Raw genomic sequence first — 14477 nt, 5'->3', positions numbered from 1 at the left:
TTTCAATATTTATTTTTCAGCGGACCCAACATCTTTGTTTGTATGTGGTGCTGAGGATCGAACCTGGGCCACAGGCACGCCAGGCGAGCACGCTACCGCTTGAGCCACATCCCCAGCCCCAGAACTAGTTCTTTCTGGAAATTCAAACAAGCAATCAGTTCCTTCCCTCTTCCATCTTCCACAGAGGCCAGCAACATTCCTTGGTTTGTGGTCACACCACTTCAATCTTTTTTCTTTGTCACATTGCCTTCTCTGACCTGATTCCTGTTTCCCTAATTTTTAAGGACCGTATTGTAATTAGACCACACCTGTTATGGGAGAAAAGAGGTTTCTGGAGAAGTGTTCAAGGAGTCCCAGAATAGGAGGGAACTCAGGCTGGGGGTATAGCTCAGTTGGTAGAGTGCTTGCTTTGCATGAACAAGATCCTGGATTCAATCCCCAGTACCCTCCCCCACAAAAATAAGAAGGGAACTCAACCCAGGAACAGAGGGGTTCTTGACATACAAGATGGTAAGAATTTCAGCACCAGCCAGCCAAAGACAGAGTGAGAAACTAAAGTGACTCCATTTTAAAAAATAAATAAATATCAGCAGCCTCTACCTCAAGGCTTGTCCTAAGGGAGGGGGCGTGACCCATGTCCTTGGAAAAACCCACAGAGCACTCCTAAGCACATACCCACCCTGCTTAGTTGTTTGTCTGTAAATAACAGGAGAGGTCTGAGGCACTAGGTGTTCCTGACTCAGTTAGGTTAGGTGAGGACCCATAGCAACCCCCCTAGCAACCTCCAATCGGCATGAGACAGGGAAAATACCTGGAATGCCAGATGACCCTCAAGTAGTATATGGTGGTTGATAACATGTTGGGAAACCATGTAGTTTAGCACTCGTACACCCCTCATGGCTTAAAAAATCAGTTCAAACGAATCCCCCTTTTGTACTAACCAATCACCCCTACCCAACTTGTTCCTGCCATTGAATGTGCTAATCAATGTTAGAGTTGTTGTTTGACTTTCCTTCGGTATGGAATGATTTGCTGTGTGATGTTGTGACACATAGAGTATCCCCCAAAACCTATAAAATCTCACTGAACAAAGGACCAGGACTCACTCACTCCCTGGGACCGTTGAATTGGGAAGGGTTGTGAGTCCAGGCTCGAGCTTGCAATAAAGACTCTTGTGTGATTGCATCGGATCCGGCTCCTGGAGGTCTATTGGGGTCCCACGAATCTGGCATAACAATCTGAGAAGATAACCAGCTAAGTTCTGAGGCTTCATATTACCAAAAAAAAAAAAAAAAAAAAAATCCAAAAAGTATTTAAAAGTTTTTCCTTATAAAAGCAATGCTACACAGACTTATTATCAAAAGCACTGAAATTTACCATTTTTCTTGATGCTGCTATGGATCTGATTTCAATCAATTTTTTTTTTTTTTAAAGAGAGAGTGAGAGAGGAGAGAGAGTGAGAGAGAGAGAGAATTTTTAATATTCATTCTTTAGTTCTCGGCGGTCACAACATCTTTGCTGGTATGTGGTGCTGAGGATCAAACCCGGGCCGCACGCATGCCAGGTGAGCGCGCTACTGCTTGAGCCACATCCCCAGCCCCTCAATCAATTTTAACGGACTGTTTAATTGGTTCAGCCTAAGGAGGCTCTCAGGCCCTTGAAGGCTTTGCAATAAAGACTCTTGTGTGCTTGCATCGGATGGATTCGGCCCCTGAGGTCTACTGGGGTCCCAGGAATCTGGCATAACAAGAGGTTTATTTAAGAAAGTAAATACAAATTCAAGGGAGAATGTGGACTCCAAAGTGAGAAGCAGGGCTTGGGCTGAGGGTCCAATATTAATAGGATCAGGGGTTCAGAATAAAAGTGGATCCAGGATGGAGCCACACAATTTGCAACAGTTTTCCTGCACTTGCCTATTTCCCTCATTTTACAAGGGCTTGGACCAAGTTTGCTAATGTGTTTTCTGCATCTCAATGGCTTGATTCTGCATTTCAATAGCTTGAGGGTATTTCTCTTAAAACTGATCATTTCTCCTTATTCTAAATCCCTGTCACAACACCCTCCAAAATAAACTAAGTAAACTTCCCTTTTCAAGATCCTTAACTTGACCACATTCATAAAGTCCCTTTTGTCAGACAAAGTACCCTTTGAAGAATCCAGGGATTAGGGAATGGACATATTTGGAGGACCCTTTTCAACCTATCACAGTATCTATGGGGGATCAAATAAAGTTATTTAAAAAGTCAGTTGAATGTATGGTTCTTCTCAAGAGAGATATGATATATAGATATAGATATGCAGTTACTGACCAAAGTGTGCTCAATTTACGGGTGTACCTATAGCAAATGAAAAATAAAAACATATAACAGATGTAACTTTAGGGAGTACTATTCCATAAGGGGTAGGTGTATTAGGATTAACACAAATCAGCTGCATCTTTTATACACTGATTTAAATGAAAAGAATGTTTACTAAACTGGGCTAGTATGGCAGCTTCACCACAGAACTCACATCCCAGATCTTTCTGCCCTTCCATGCTCAGGGGCATGGCTACCTTCTTCAGTAATGCCTTCCATCCAAGATGGCTGCGAGAGGAGCTCAGCTATCTGCCCAGGGTCTAGGCATGAAATAGAGGCAAAACAAAGGGCAAAAAGGGAAGTCTTTCTGGCTAAGTCAGATGATGATGATGATGATGATGATGATGATGATGATTGTGGTGGTGGGGATTGAACCCAGGGCCTTGTGCATGCGAGGAAGCACTCTACCAACTAAATAAACTATATCCCCAGCCCTTAAGTCAGATTCTTTAAAAAACGTATTGCAGAAGTCCCACATGACTGACTCTATTTCATATGCTGACCACACCTAGGAAAAATGGACAGTGTAGTCTGTTACAGGTCCATTATCTCTCTGAAAAAGATCAAGGTTCTGTTACTAAAATTGAAGGGGAGAATGGGTATTGAGTAGGCAAATGGCAGTCTGCAGGAATGAACCCAAAAAAGAAGCTTATGATGGAGACTGAGAATGAATGATCAATGAAATAGGGGAGGAGGAAATGATGGGAAGGTTGTGACTGTCCTGAAGGCTACACCCCTATTTCCTGTGAACTCAAAGTTATGGTATTTGCCATGTAGAAGGCCATGAGATCTTTGCTTTCAGGACATTCTGCTGCAGAACTAGCTTGGGCAGGAGGGGCAATTGCTTCAACATACAGGATCCATTAGAAAAATCACCACGCCCTGCCTTGTGGTCTCTAGTATTTAAGATAGGCAGGCCTTCTGGCATGCGTGCGGCCCGGGTTCGATCCTCAGCACCACATACCAACAAAGATGTTGTGTCCGCCAAGAACTAAAAAATAAATATTAAAAATTCTCTCTCTCTCTCTCTCCTCTCTCACTCTCTCTAAAAAAAAAAAAAAAAAAAAAAAAAAAAAAAAAAAAAGATAGGCAGGCCTTGGTGCTATCCTGCCTAATCAACTTTTAAAGGATGGAGACTAGAAAGAAAACCACCAGAATTTTTAGACAGGGTATCTACTAAAAGACCCTGGCAGGTACACTATCTGTCTTTACTTGACCTTGAGTTACAGTATTAAAAAACCTTCCTGGGGCTGGGGATGTGGCTCAAGTGGTAATGCGCTCGCCTGGCATGCGCGGGGCATTGGGTTCGATCCTCAGCACCACATAAAAATTAAAGAAATAAAGATGTTGTGTCCACCGAAAACTAAAATAAATATTTTTTTAAAAAAAACCTTCCTTACATTATTTTGCAAGATAATGGGTTGGGAGGAGGTTAAATGGGCAGGCCCTTCCAATCACTTCCCACTAAGCACTGACTTTTATTATTTTAAACCAGGCTGCTTCAAGAAACTCACAAGCTAAAATTCCTCTCCCAGATCCCTTCCCTTCACCTCTTTGACCCGTGAGCTCAGCAGTGTCTGTTTGACTAACATAGTATGTTTTTTCCTTTCATCTTACATATGCCCATCCAAGAATTATTTCTTTTCAGCATTAAGTGACATTTATCATTCCATAAATCATGAGACCCCAAAGGAATGCTAAACAGACAAGCAAAACTCTGAAAACAACTGGGAAGCTTACTTTTCTGGAGCCAAGTGACTGATACAGAAAATGTGTGGTCCATCTAGAATTACTGAGGGGTTGAGGTTCTAGGGTCAACAGTTGCTAACTATATACGATTGAATGTTGCTCAAAACAAGTTAGCAATGCACTGTCTGACAGGCCAGGATAAAGAACTAGTTGTTCACAGGTAAGGGCACTTTAGGTTACACCCTCCCATGACCTGGACTAAACCTTCCTGTGAGAGGAGTGTGGAGGCTGCAACGAAGCTCCTAAGTTCTTTCCATTGTGAGATGCCTCTGATGTACAGACACCTGTCTTGATTTGTCTCCTTTTTTGTTTATATTTACCTTTAAAGTTTAGAAGTGGGGTAAAGCTTGCATTTTTTCCAGTAAATAGGATATTAAAAACTGTCAGGTTACTAGAAAAACTAGACACACTTAGGAGATGAGAATATATGAAAATTAGACACCCATTTTAACTTTTGGCTACAAGTCTCAGATCCCCCTTGAAAGAGCTCTTGAAGGAAATGGATTTGGTGGAGGTTGGAGTTCACTGATTCTTAGTCCAGGTCCCTAATAGGGAATGAAACATCACTTGACAGGTGAATTACTAGAATTAGTGCCTGTGTCATGGATATAAATCTCTAATTGTAGGTACTTCTCTCCCACTGAACTTTCTGTTCACTCTACGTGGAAGAATCATCTAAGTTACTGTCTTTGTCCCTCCATGCAATTTGTCCAACTGTCAAACAATTTATCAAATTGTCTAGCCCATTTAGTTAAAAAATAGCTAACATTTGATTGTTTATTGTATATGCCAAATATATTCTCCTATTTGTCACAACAACTTTAAGGACTGACGTTAGTGTTAATCTACAGATAAGTAAACTAAGGTGCAGAAAGTTTAACATGCCTCAGGGGGCTGGGGATGTGGCTCAAGCGGTAGCGCGCAGCACCACATACCAACAAAGATGTTGTGTCCACCGAGAACTAAAAAATAAATATTAAAAATTCTCTCTCTCTCTCCTTTCTCACTCTCTCTTTAAAAAAAAAAAAAAAAAAAAACCAACCAAACAAACAAAAAAAAACCATGCCTCAGATTCTGTTAAGCAGTGCCAGCAGAGGACTCAGACCCTTGGGCCATCTTCCTCCAACATCCACCAGTACAAAGTGTAAATAGTTTTCATCTTACTGACAATAAAATATAGCCAACTCCGTACAGGTAACTTGGAAAAATCTATAAATTTCACCTACTGTCTTCAAATTATAATTTCATTACACTTAAGGTGAATAGAAAAACGATAGCTTCCAGAACTTACGCAGACAGCATAATTTGTATTGAAGTGTGGACCACCATGCAAAGCTCCTGCACTGAGAAGAAAGCAAGTGGAGAACTCTTCCAACTTCCCATAGTAGATCAAGGCAGGGGAAGAATGGGTATTAGAGTGACCATCTACTGTTGTCATGTAATTGAACTTTCTGAACCATCACTGAATGTAGATCATTATTGCTCAAAGTGGAGGGTGGGGGATGACCCAAAACTTCCTTGCAGTCAGGAAGCTGAGAATTCATATCTGAAATGAGAGGCAAGGCCAATTGTCATTAGAAAGGTGTAGGGGAGAAACACTGAATGTCTAAAATAACCACAAGAAAACTGGGAAAGAATGGATACATAAAAGGGCAGTTGTATGGGATGGGGTTGGGGGTTCAGTAGTAGCGTGCTTGCCTTGCCTGCACTGGGTTGGATCCTCAGCACCACATAAACAAATAAAATAAAGGTATTGTGTCCATGTACAACTTAAAAAAATTTAAGACCTTAGCTCTCATTCCATGTTCAACATTCTGTCTTTCAAGATACTCTGGTATGACAAAGGGCAGCCAAATAGCCTAAAAAGAATTGGTTTTAGTTTACTTTTGTCTGAGGTTTGACCAATAGAAAATAGCCAAGACTAGTCAACTGTGGAAGGCCAGATGCCTGTAAAGGCATCTTCCTAGACAGCCAACATGGATTTCTTCATATTCTTAACAGTCTTCAGTGGTTAAAGTGAATACATACAATGTCTATAAAAACAAAATTGGAAGTGCAGGAAAATGATGACACAAAAGCTTATCTCAGCCACCACCAGAGAGCCACCTATCTAAAATGAATTGCCAGCCAATGAATAGAATAGGTAAACCATGGTAAGTTCATAGAGGTGAGCATAGTAAGTTTAAAGAATAAGGTACTGGAATCAGTGTTCAGAGGTACATTATAATGTATTTGCAAGAATCCTAGATTAAGGGAGAAGCACTTTCATTACAGTGGTCACTAGATATTTGTGGCTGTGGAAAATTAATTATTTGGATAAAATTAAAAATTCACTTCTACAGTCACAACCCCCCCCCCCCCCCATATTTCAAGGGGTTGATAACCACATGCTGTTATTAGTGGACACACAAGTCTAGAAGACAACCATCTTTACAGGAAGGTCTATTGGGTAGTGCTGTTCTAGACAAAACCCAGAGTGTGGGTAGCACTTGGAATACTCCTTAAATATATCTGGCTTTCACTTTTGATACCACTAACCTAGCCACCTACAATGGACTAGATATGCAATTAAGAGTTCTAGGTTTTTGCCCCAGTTTCTTTTTTTTTCCTGAGAAATATATATTTCTTTTAGCTTTAATTACTTTATCATTTACACTCTAAATCTTTAGGGTGTTTTAGTTGACTTTAACTGGCCTAGAACATGGCAAGTACAATGTGTCAATGTAGGCCTTAGCTGAAAACAGAAATAAGAATACTTTAAGCTCTCAAGAAAGGTACATCTTTATATGAATTAACCAGCATTTTTCAATTTGATAGTGGCTAAATCACTAGCTTCACTTCTGGATTAAATAATTTCTGAATTTGTAAAACTGACCAAGATGAAAGGTCTATTAACTGTCCTTTGTAAGCTAAATGCTATACTGTGTCTCAAGACTTCCCAAATTGTTTCTCCATGTTTTCAAACTGACTTACTTGCATTTCTTCTATGAATAAAGATTCAAACTTTCAAAGTACTTTGTCAAGCTTTAGAGGCCTATTTAATCATTCCTAATGCCTTTGAAATCACAGATGAGACCCTCTTTCTCAGGTTCCTCAGTGTTCCACAAAATCACGATTCTAATTTCTACCTGCATAGATTTATTTCCCTTGTGTTTTTTTATGGCTTTAAGTTCACCATCTTCAATAAAATTTCCAAGGACTACTCTTAAGTATGTATGGCAGATTGTGTACAAAATAATATAATGTGTTAATTATTCACTATCATTCACTGTCAAAACCATGACCAGAAGCACTCCTCTATTCATGTTTGGCAATTTACTTTCCACTCAAGGAAACTCTAGGAATGAATTAGCAATATGTTGTTTTTAGTTCAGGTTGTCCTAGAGGACCAAGTTAAGAAAGTACTTAACTAGCAACCACTGCTGCACTGACATTCAGGGTTATGTACTTTTTAACCATTATAGTTTTGGCATTAGTCATTAAATCAAGCACAATCAAAAAACCATGATCTGTGATTGTTTTTAATTATCTTAAATCTTATGGTAACATATTTTACAAATTTGTATTGATGGGTATATCTCTTTTACCTTAATCTTTTCATCTAATAAGTTGGCAAAAAGCACCACTACCAACCACCTAGATGTTCCATAGTATTGTTTCTGAATAGTTGTTTAAAAACAATCCTGAATGATAACTTAGTCTTAGAAAATAAAGAATTAAAAAGTAAGGTCTAACTTGTTATTGTATTATGCTGACTTAAAAAGCATCTTAACTTATAGATCAACTTTAAATTTGAGAAGTGTTAAATATTCTTTATTTAATATCATACATAAACCACACTAAAAATGCCTTCCCATAAGGAAAGAACAGCATTTTAGATATAGGGAATTCTAATTAAATTGGCATGGTCAACAAAAATATAAAGTAGACACTGCTTCCTTATCTTCAACATTTAATAGGCTAATGAACACAAATTGAAACAAATGTGAATCATGCTCGGTTCTGAGAGTGAAGGGATTTCCCCCTTATTTTAAACATATTCACATAATGTTCTATAAAACTAAATATAAAACCAGTTTTCAGATGTCACTCACCATTTTTGTGAAATACTGAACATTACTAATTAAGTCCAACCACAACTTTAAAAAGGGGAAACAGTGATATAATTTACTGAAGTGGGAATATAACCAAAATATTAATTTAACTACAAGTAAGTTTTACTTAAATCAGGATTGTCCAACAAAAATAATTTTGTCAGTCATTCATGATCTGATTTCTGGTGTATCACATCAATTAAATTATGGTGCACATAAAAAAGCCAAGAGACATTTCTGTTTGGTAATAAATAAGGCAGTAGCTATTACTCATTAGTGGCTTTTTTGAGGTAAGCTATTAGGTCTGCCCTTTCTCCCTTCTTCTTAATGCCAGCGAAGATCATTTTTGTTCCAGGGATGTACTTTTTGGGATTCTCCAAATACTCCATCAGTGTATCCTCTCCCCAGGTGATGCCTAAACAAAAAGGGATGCATTGGTTAAATAATTGATACTCCAAATAAGAGTACATTCATGCAATTTGTGCTGTTATTTAACAACAGTCCTTCTCTTACCTTTGTTCTTGTTGGCATCTGTATAAGAGAATCCAGCAGCCTGACCTGTCTTCCGCCCAAACAGACCATGGAGATTTGGCCCAGTCTTGTGCTTGCCTCCCTTTTCCACCGTGTGGCATTGGGCACACTTCTGAACAAAAATCTTCTTGCCTTTCTCAACATCACCCATTTTTAATTCTAAAAAAATGAAAGACCCAACAGTAATACAGAAAATTGTTTTCCCTAAGGAATAACACGGTGGAAACCAATGATCACTCCACTCAACTGCTAATCTATGACACTAAGTACCAGGACCCATTTTACTTTATTTAGTACATTTGCAAAACTCTTCAGTAGCAAAACAATTACTATATAGGAGAATCTCCTTAAAATATATATTTGTATGTATGAGACAGAAGGTTAAACCCAATTAAGAGAAGTGGGAACCTAGCTCAAAATTCAGTTTCAAAAGATGAGGTCAAGGTCAAAAAGTCACAAATCTGAAGCTGAACTGCATTAAACTGAAACCACTAAAATCCCAACTTTACAAAGACCCAATTACTTATTTGTGCTACAACTTACAGGCACTTCTCTTTGAAGATAAGGCAAAACCCGTTAATTTTTAAAAGGTATTGGGGGGGGGGGGCGGTCTCAGCTCTTTCTGCCTTAACACGTCTAGCTTAACTCACTTCACTTGCACTGCTGTGGTTTGAGAGGACAAGGAAAGGCTGGGACAGGGATATTCCCACCTCCACCTCTGAGATCCCGAGGGTGACCACGAGGTCACTCACTCAGATCAGTTTCAAGGAGACTGGTGCAACATCCTTTTGAGATGTCCGAACGCTTAACAGGAGGAATGACACATGGCCCAGGGGGGAAAAATTTGACTCCTTGGCATAAGAGCGACAGCTTTGGCTCTCTGAAGGAGAACCTGAAGCGCTGCCAACGCTCCTGCCCTCCGGGAGGAATTGTTGCCGATCACTTCAACAGGCCCTGGGCGATGGCAACCCGGGGACCGCATCTTTGTCCAATCGGCATCCAAACCGCCTCCAATTCTCCACCGGGTCCAGACTTCTACCTAGTTACGGCTCTGCTCCATCTCAAGACATCCGGTGTCGGTTGCCCAGTCCCAGCCCAGCCGACCCCGCGCTAGCTCCACTCCGAGACCCTGGCATCGGCTTCGCGTCCGCCCGCGTGCTCCCACGCTTGTGCGCGCCTCTCACAGCTTTTTCTCCCACCTGCTGCAGTTTCTACGCCTCGTGCTCACCGTTCTTTCGTGGCTAGCGCAAAGAAGCAAAGAAGGATCCCGATCAGAAGCCGGACGTCCCACTCTCTAACCCAAGGACACGCCGGTCTGCGCCTATGTACCGGTGTCAGTGCAACCGCACTCGCTCCATCTCCCCGCGGCCTGACGTGAGGCCGAGCCGGCTCATACGCGGTGACGTTACGGAGCCTCATTGGCTATGGCGTCCAGGGTCAGGCAGCAACGTGCGCGCGCTTACCAGCTAGCAGGGTAGGATGTGTCGCGTGGATGCCCTTTTTCTCCAGGCCTCTCATGTTGGACTTCGAGGCGGTGCTGGGAGGGGCTGACGTCACTCCCAGCCTCTGCGCGCCTGCGTGTGCTGGCGTGGAGGGTGGAGCGGAGACTTTTGGCTTGAGGAAGTTAAACGGCTAAGGTATCAATTCTCCAGAGCAAGGTTGTAATATCTTTGAGGGGATCGTTCGATCTGCGTCCAGAGGGAGTCGCCCTAACTTTGACACACTTAAAGGTCTACCATCCGGTCAGCTGGCGACCTTTACCCAGGCTGGGTCGTATTTCCACCGCTGGTGCCAGCAGCACCTCGATGGATACCATGAACAAGGAACCAGGAGTTATTTGACAAGAGCTTGTGACCATTTTCTTTTTTTGCCTTCACTCCCAAGACTGGGGAAGGTGCTGCAGTTGCGGGTGATCGCTCTGGCCCCATGCCTGCCGCTTCTTTTTCTTCTAAAGTCTCCTCCTTCCCTTCGCGTCTCTGTGCAGACGGGTGTGCAGGCAAGCATTTAGAAAGAAACACGATTTTAGGTGATTTAGAGTGTTCTGTGAAGTCTAAAGGATTGCATCCCTTCTGGTAATATTAGAAATGCAGGTTTTATTATCACTGCTTCGAGTTACACTTCAAACCTAGCTCCCTTTCCTGACATGCATTTCTGTCACTGGGACGTCACGTTTTGACTTCTTCGTCCCTCAAATTCAGCCCCCAGTTTCTGATTAATTTCCTGAATTCTATCTACTTCTACTTTGATTTAGCCAAATGTTTTTTTTATCTTATTGCGGATGTGGAGAAAGTTGTAGTGGTCTGGATAGAAGATCAAACCAGCCATAACATTCCCTTAAGCCAAAGCCTAATCCAAATGAAAGCCCTAACTCTCTTTACGATTTTGTTAAGGATAAGAGAGATGAGAAAGGTGCAGAAGAAAATTTGAAATTGACAGAAGTTGGTTCATGAGGTTTAAGGAAATAAGCCATCTTCATAAAATAAAATTGCAAAGTGAAGTAGCAAGTGCTGATGTAGAAGCAAGTCATTTAGAACTTCTAGTAAATTACTTGATTAAGCTGTCTACAATAAACAACTGCTTTCTAGAGTAGATGAAACATTCTTACATTGGAAGGTGAGGCTATCTAGGTTGGGAGAAATCAATGCCTCGCTTCAAAGCTTCAAGACAGGACAACTCTTTTGGTAGGGGAGAAAATACAGCTGGTGATTTTAAGTTGAAGCATATACTCATTTGCTATTCCAAAAATCCTAGAGTCCTTTAGAATTATACTAAATCAACTGTGCTCTCTGAGAGGAACAGCAAAGCCTGGATGACAGCATGTGTTTACAAGATGGTTTAGTGAATATTTTAAGCCCATTATTGAGACTTAATTGTTCAAAAGTTTTTTTTCTTTCAAAAAATTACTCCTTATTAACAATGTACCTGCTTACCTAAGAGCTCTGATGGAGATGTACAATAAGGGTAATGTTTTTATGCTGGCTTACATAACATCCATTCTGCAGTCCATTGATCAAGGAGTAATTTCAACTTTTAAGACTTAGGAAATACATTTTATAAAGCTACAACTGCCATAGATACCAGTTCCTCTGGTGGAACTGGAAAAAGTATTTTGTGCAAACATTTACATAAAAGGACAGGATTCACATTTATTTTATTAAGGTACAACAGATTGTATAATCATTTCTCAATTCTTGAGAATTTGAGTTTTTTCAAATTTGTACTTTCTGTAAAACGATGATGTAAACTTTGTTGTACACATTGCTTTTCATGAAATTTTGGAAAACTTCTTTAGAGTATAATTTGAAGATGAGGCTGGAGTATACATTTTTCTGGTAGTAATGTTTTATTGCCAAATTACTCAAAACTTTTCAAGACATCAAACATCACCTTTTTTTGGTTCCTCTGACTAGGTCCTAACTTAAATTCCTGAAAACATAAACCTCTTTAATGAGGTCATTATGGCTTACTCTAGAAACATATGCCAGCAAAATGAAGGAATTTCTGTAATATTTTTTCTTCTTGCAAGAGGCTGGGTTTTGAAGGGAAGAAGGAATACCTCAATTATAGAAATCATAGGAATTATGGCCATAGAATTGGTGTTTCATCCCTGAATTCACCTTATCCCTAAGGTCTTTATGGTCGTCTAGAATTGATTTATAGAAACGTTTTTGTGCACCAGTTTTTGAGAAAGAGTTCTTAAGATCCAGAAGGTTGGTCTGAGGCTTGGTCACTCCAGCTTTAGGAATCCAACCCAGAATAGATCTTATTTCTTCATTTTTTTCCATGTTCAAGCCCAGCTGTTCTTCTGGCTTACCTAAATATTTATGTTCTAAATTGATTATTTCCATGTCTGGTTTGGTTTGTAAAAGACTAGGTTTAGCAAAGCTAACCCGGTTTCTACATATATTATATGGATTGTGTAGGGTAGATTTAGAGTGTTCATAGGGAATGTATTCGCTTGATTTACAGTAAGATATAGGTCGGGGTTTTGATGACAGCTGTCTCCAGTACAAATCTTCTGTCTTTTTAGTATCTGTGATTTTTGGAAATGGTTTTATGTCATAAATGCTAGTCAGATCCTTTGTTGAGTAAGAAGGTTTGAGTGAGTAGTTAGAGAGTAAGCTTTGTTCTTCCTTGATCTTCTCTTCAATATCCTGGTTTTTATGGGTCACTCCAGCTGGTATATTATCACTTAGTGCCATCATTTCTACAGAACTGGGTATAAAGGTATGAAAAGTACACAAAACATTAGGGGTACAATCTGGACAGGAACGTGGACTTTGCTGGATAACAGCCTCCAGAGGACGTCGATTCTGAGTAAGTCGGGCGATTCGCCCTTCCAAGGGTCTGGAGGGTTTTAAAATAGAGTGGAATTTTTCTTGCTGTAGTGATGGAAGAGAAAGAAGAAAATTAATTGCTTGATAAATATTAATAAGTGGCAGGTAAACACTCATTCCAATTTCTATTGTGTAAAAGTGAGATAGGTGTAGGAGTGCACATTGCAAAAAATTTTAAGATATATTTAAAGATATCTGCAAAGGAATAAAACTTCTTTTTCCTTTTTCTCAAGAAAAAATGGCATTGAAGCCGTAGTTGCACACACCGGTAATCCTAGTGGCTTCGGAGGCTAAGGCAGGAGGATAGCGAGTTCAAAGCCAGCTTCAGCAACAGTGAGGCACTAAGTAACTAAGTGAGACCCTGTCTCTAAATAAAACTGTGGGGACAAGTGCCTGGAGTATTGCATACATGGCATACTTTAAGGGCATCTGAGTGACAGGCCACTCCCCTTGTGCTAGGCATGTGAGCGGCAGGCTGCTTACCCCATAGCACAGCCCTGGGTACAAGACCATGTATTGCACTCCCTGTGCTTGCTCTATGGCTCATTCCTCAACTGGTCGCTGCAAGGGCAGTTAGCATAAATTGCATTGGTGGCAGCCTGTAATCTGCTTAGCTTCTGCCCGAGTACATATACGTGGTAACTGCGCAATAAAATCAGACCTGCTTCCTGCTTGGTCTCTGGAGGTCTTGAATAGCTACTCTGCAGCTATACTCTCCTCTACCCTGTTCCGTGGACCTCCTCGCTGGACGAGGAAGAGCCCATGCAAGAATTACCTTCAAAGATGGCAGAAAATGAAATTCCTAACCTGGACCTTTTAAAATTATAATTCAGAAGGTCTACAGTGGGACTTAGGAATCTGAATTTTTTTGCGGAGGAAGTGCTGGGGATTGAACTTAGGGCCTTAGACATGTTAAGCACATGCTCTACTATTGAGCTAAACACCCAGCCCATGAACCTGCATTTTTAACAAGCATCTCTGTTGTGCTTTGAGAAGCACTGGTCTGAGGTGTTATGATTGTGCTTGCTTATTTATTTATTGATGCTGGGGGTTTGAACCCAGCATCTTATCCATGCTTTTTTTTTTTTTTTTTTAAGAAAGTGAGAGAGGGAGAGAGAGAGAGAGAGAATTTTAATATTTATTTTTTAGTATTTGGCGGACACAACATCTTTGTATGTGGTGCTGAGGATCGAACCCGGGCCGCACGCATGCCAGGCGAGCGCGCTACCGCTTGAGCCACATCCCCAGCTCCCTTATCCATGCTTTGTCACTGTACACCCCAGTCTATCTGTGCTTATTTTTGAAATGTGTTAAAAAGTCTATGATTCTTTTTGAGATGTGTTATAAATATTATGAACTCAGTCATAGTAGTAACTTCAAAAGTAGGGAGTATATTCTAAGTGACATTA

General features: G+C 40.5%; 2 protein-coding genes and 1 long non-coding RNA gene across 3 annotated transcripts in view; 1 reads left to right on the top strand and 2 right to left on the bottom strand.

Annotated features, from left to right (window-relative positions):
* Window positions 1-7903: 7903 nt before the first annotated feature.
* On the bottom strand, window positions 7904-10108 carry CYCS (cytochrome c, somatic). The gene is made up of 3 exons (XM_081283652.1): window positions 9960-10108; window positions 8714-8890; window positions 7904-8615 (listed from the first exon to the last, which is right to left on the bottom strand). Exons 2-3 carry the CDS (start codon window positions 8880-8882, stop codon window positions 8467-8469), a joined length of 318 nt encoding a protein of 105 aa, XP_081139778.1. The 5' UTR covers window positions 8883-8890; window positions 9960-10108; the 3' UTR covers window positions 7904-8466.
* A 121-nt stretch (window positions 10109-10229) lies between these two features.
* LOC308643642 overlaps window positions 10230-14477 on the top strand; it is a 78997-nt gene continuing 74749 nt past the window's right edge. Inside the window, exon 1 of the long non-coding RNA XR_014020764.1 lies at window positions 10230-10368. This is a non-coding gene — a long non-coding RNA (uncharacterized lncRNA). The remainder of the gene's footprint in view (window positions 10369-14477) is intronic.
* Window positions 10362-14477, bottom strand: part of SPMIP4 (sperm microtubule inner protein 4) — a gene marked incomplete at its 5' end in the record, with an annotated part of 33952 nt that continues 29836 nt past the window's right edge. Inside the window, one exon of the mRNA XM_081283650.1 lies at window positions 10362-13113. Coding sequence (XP_081139776.1) covers window positions 12289-13113 — 825 coding nt within the window. The 3' untranslated portion in view covers window positions 10362-12288. The remainder of the gene's footprint in view (window positions 13114-14477) is intronic.

The sequence above is a fragment of the Spermophilus citellus genome (genome assembly GCF_964194105.1).
Source record: "Spermophilus citellus genome assembly, chromosome: 3".
Taxonomy (NCBI): domain Eukaryota; kingdom Metazoa; phylum Chordata; class Mammalia; order Rodentia; family Sciuridae; genus Spermophilus; species Spermophilus citellus.
The sequence above is the reverse complement of the archived record's forward strand: the minus strand, read 5'-3'. Positions and strand labels throughout refer to the sequence as shown.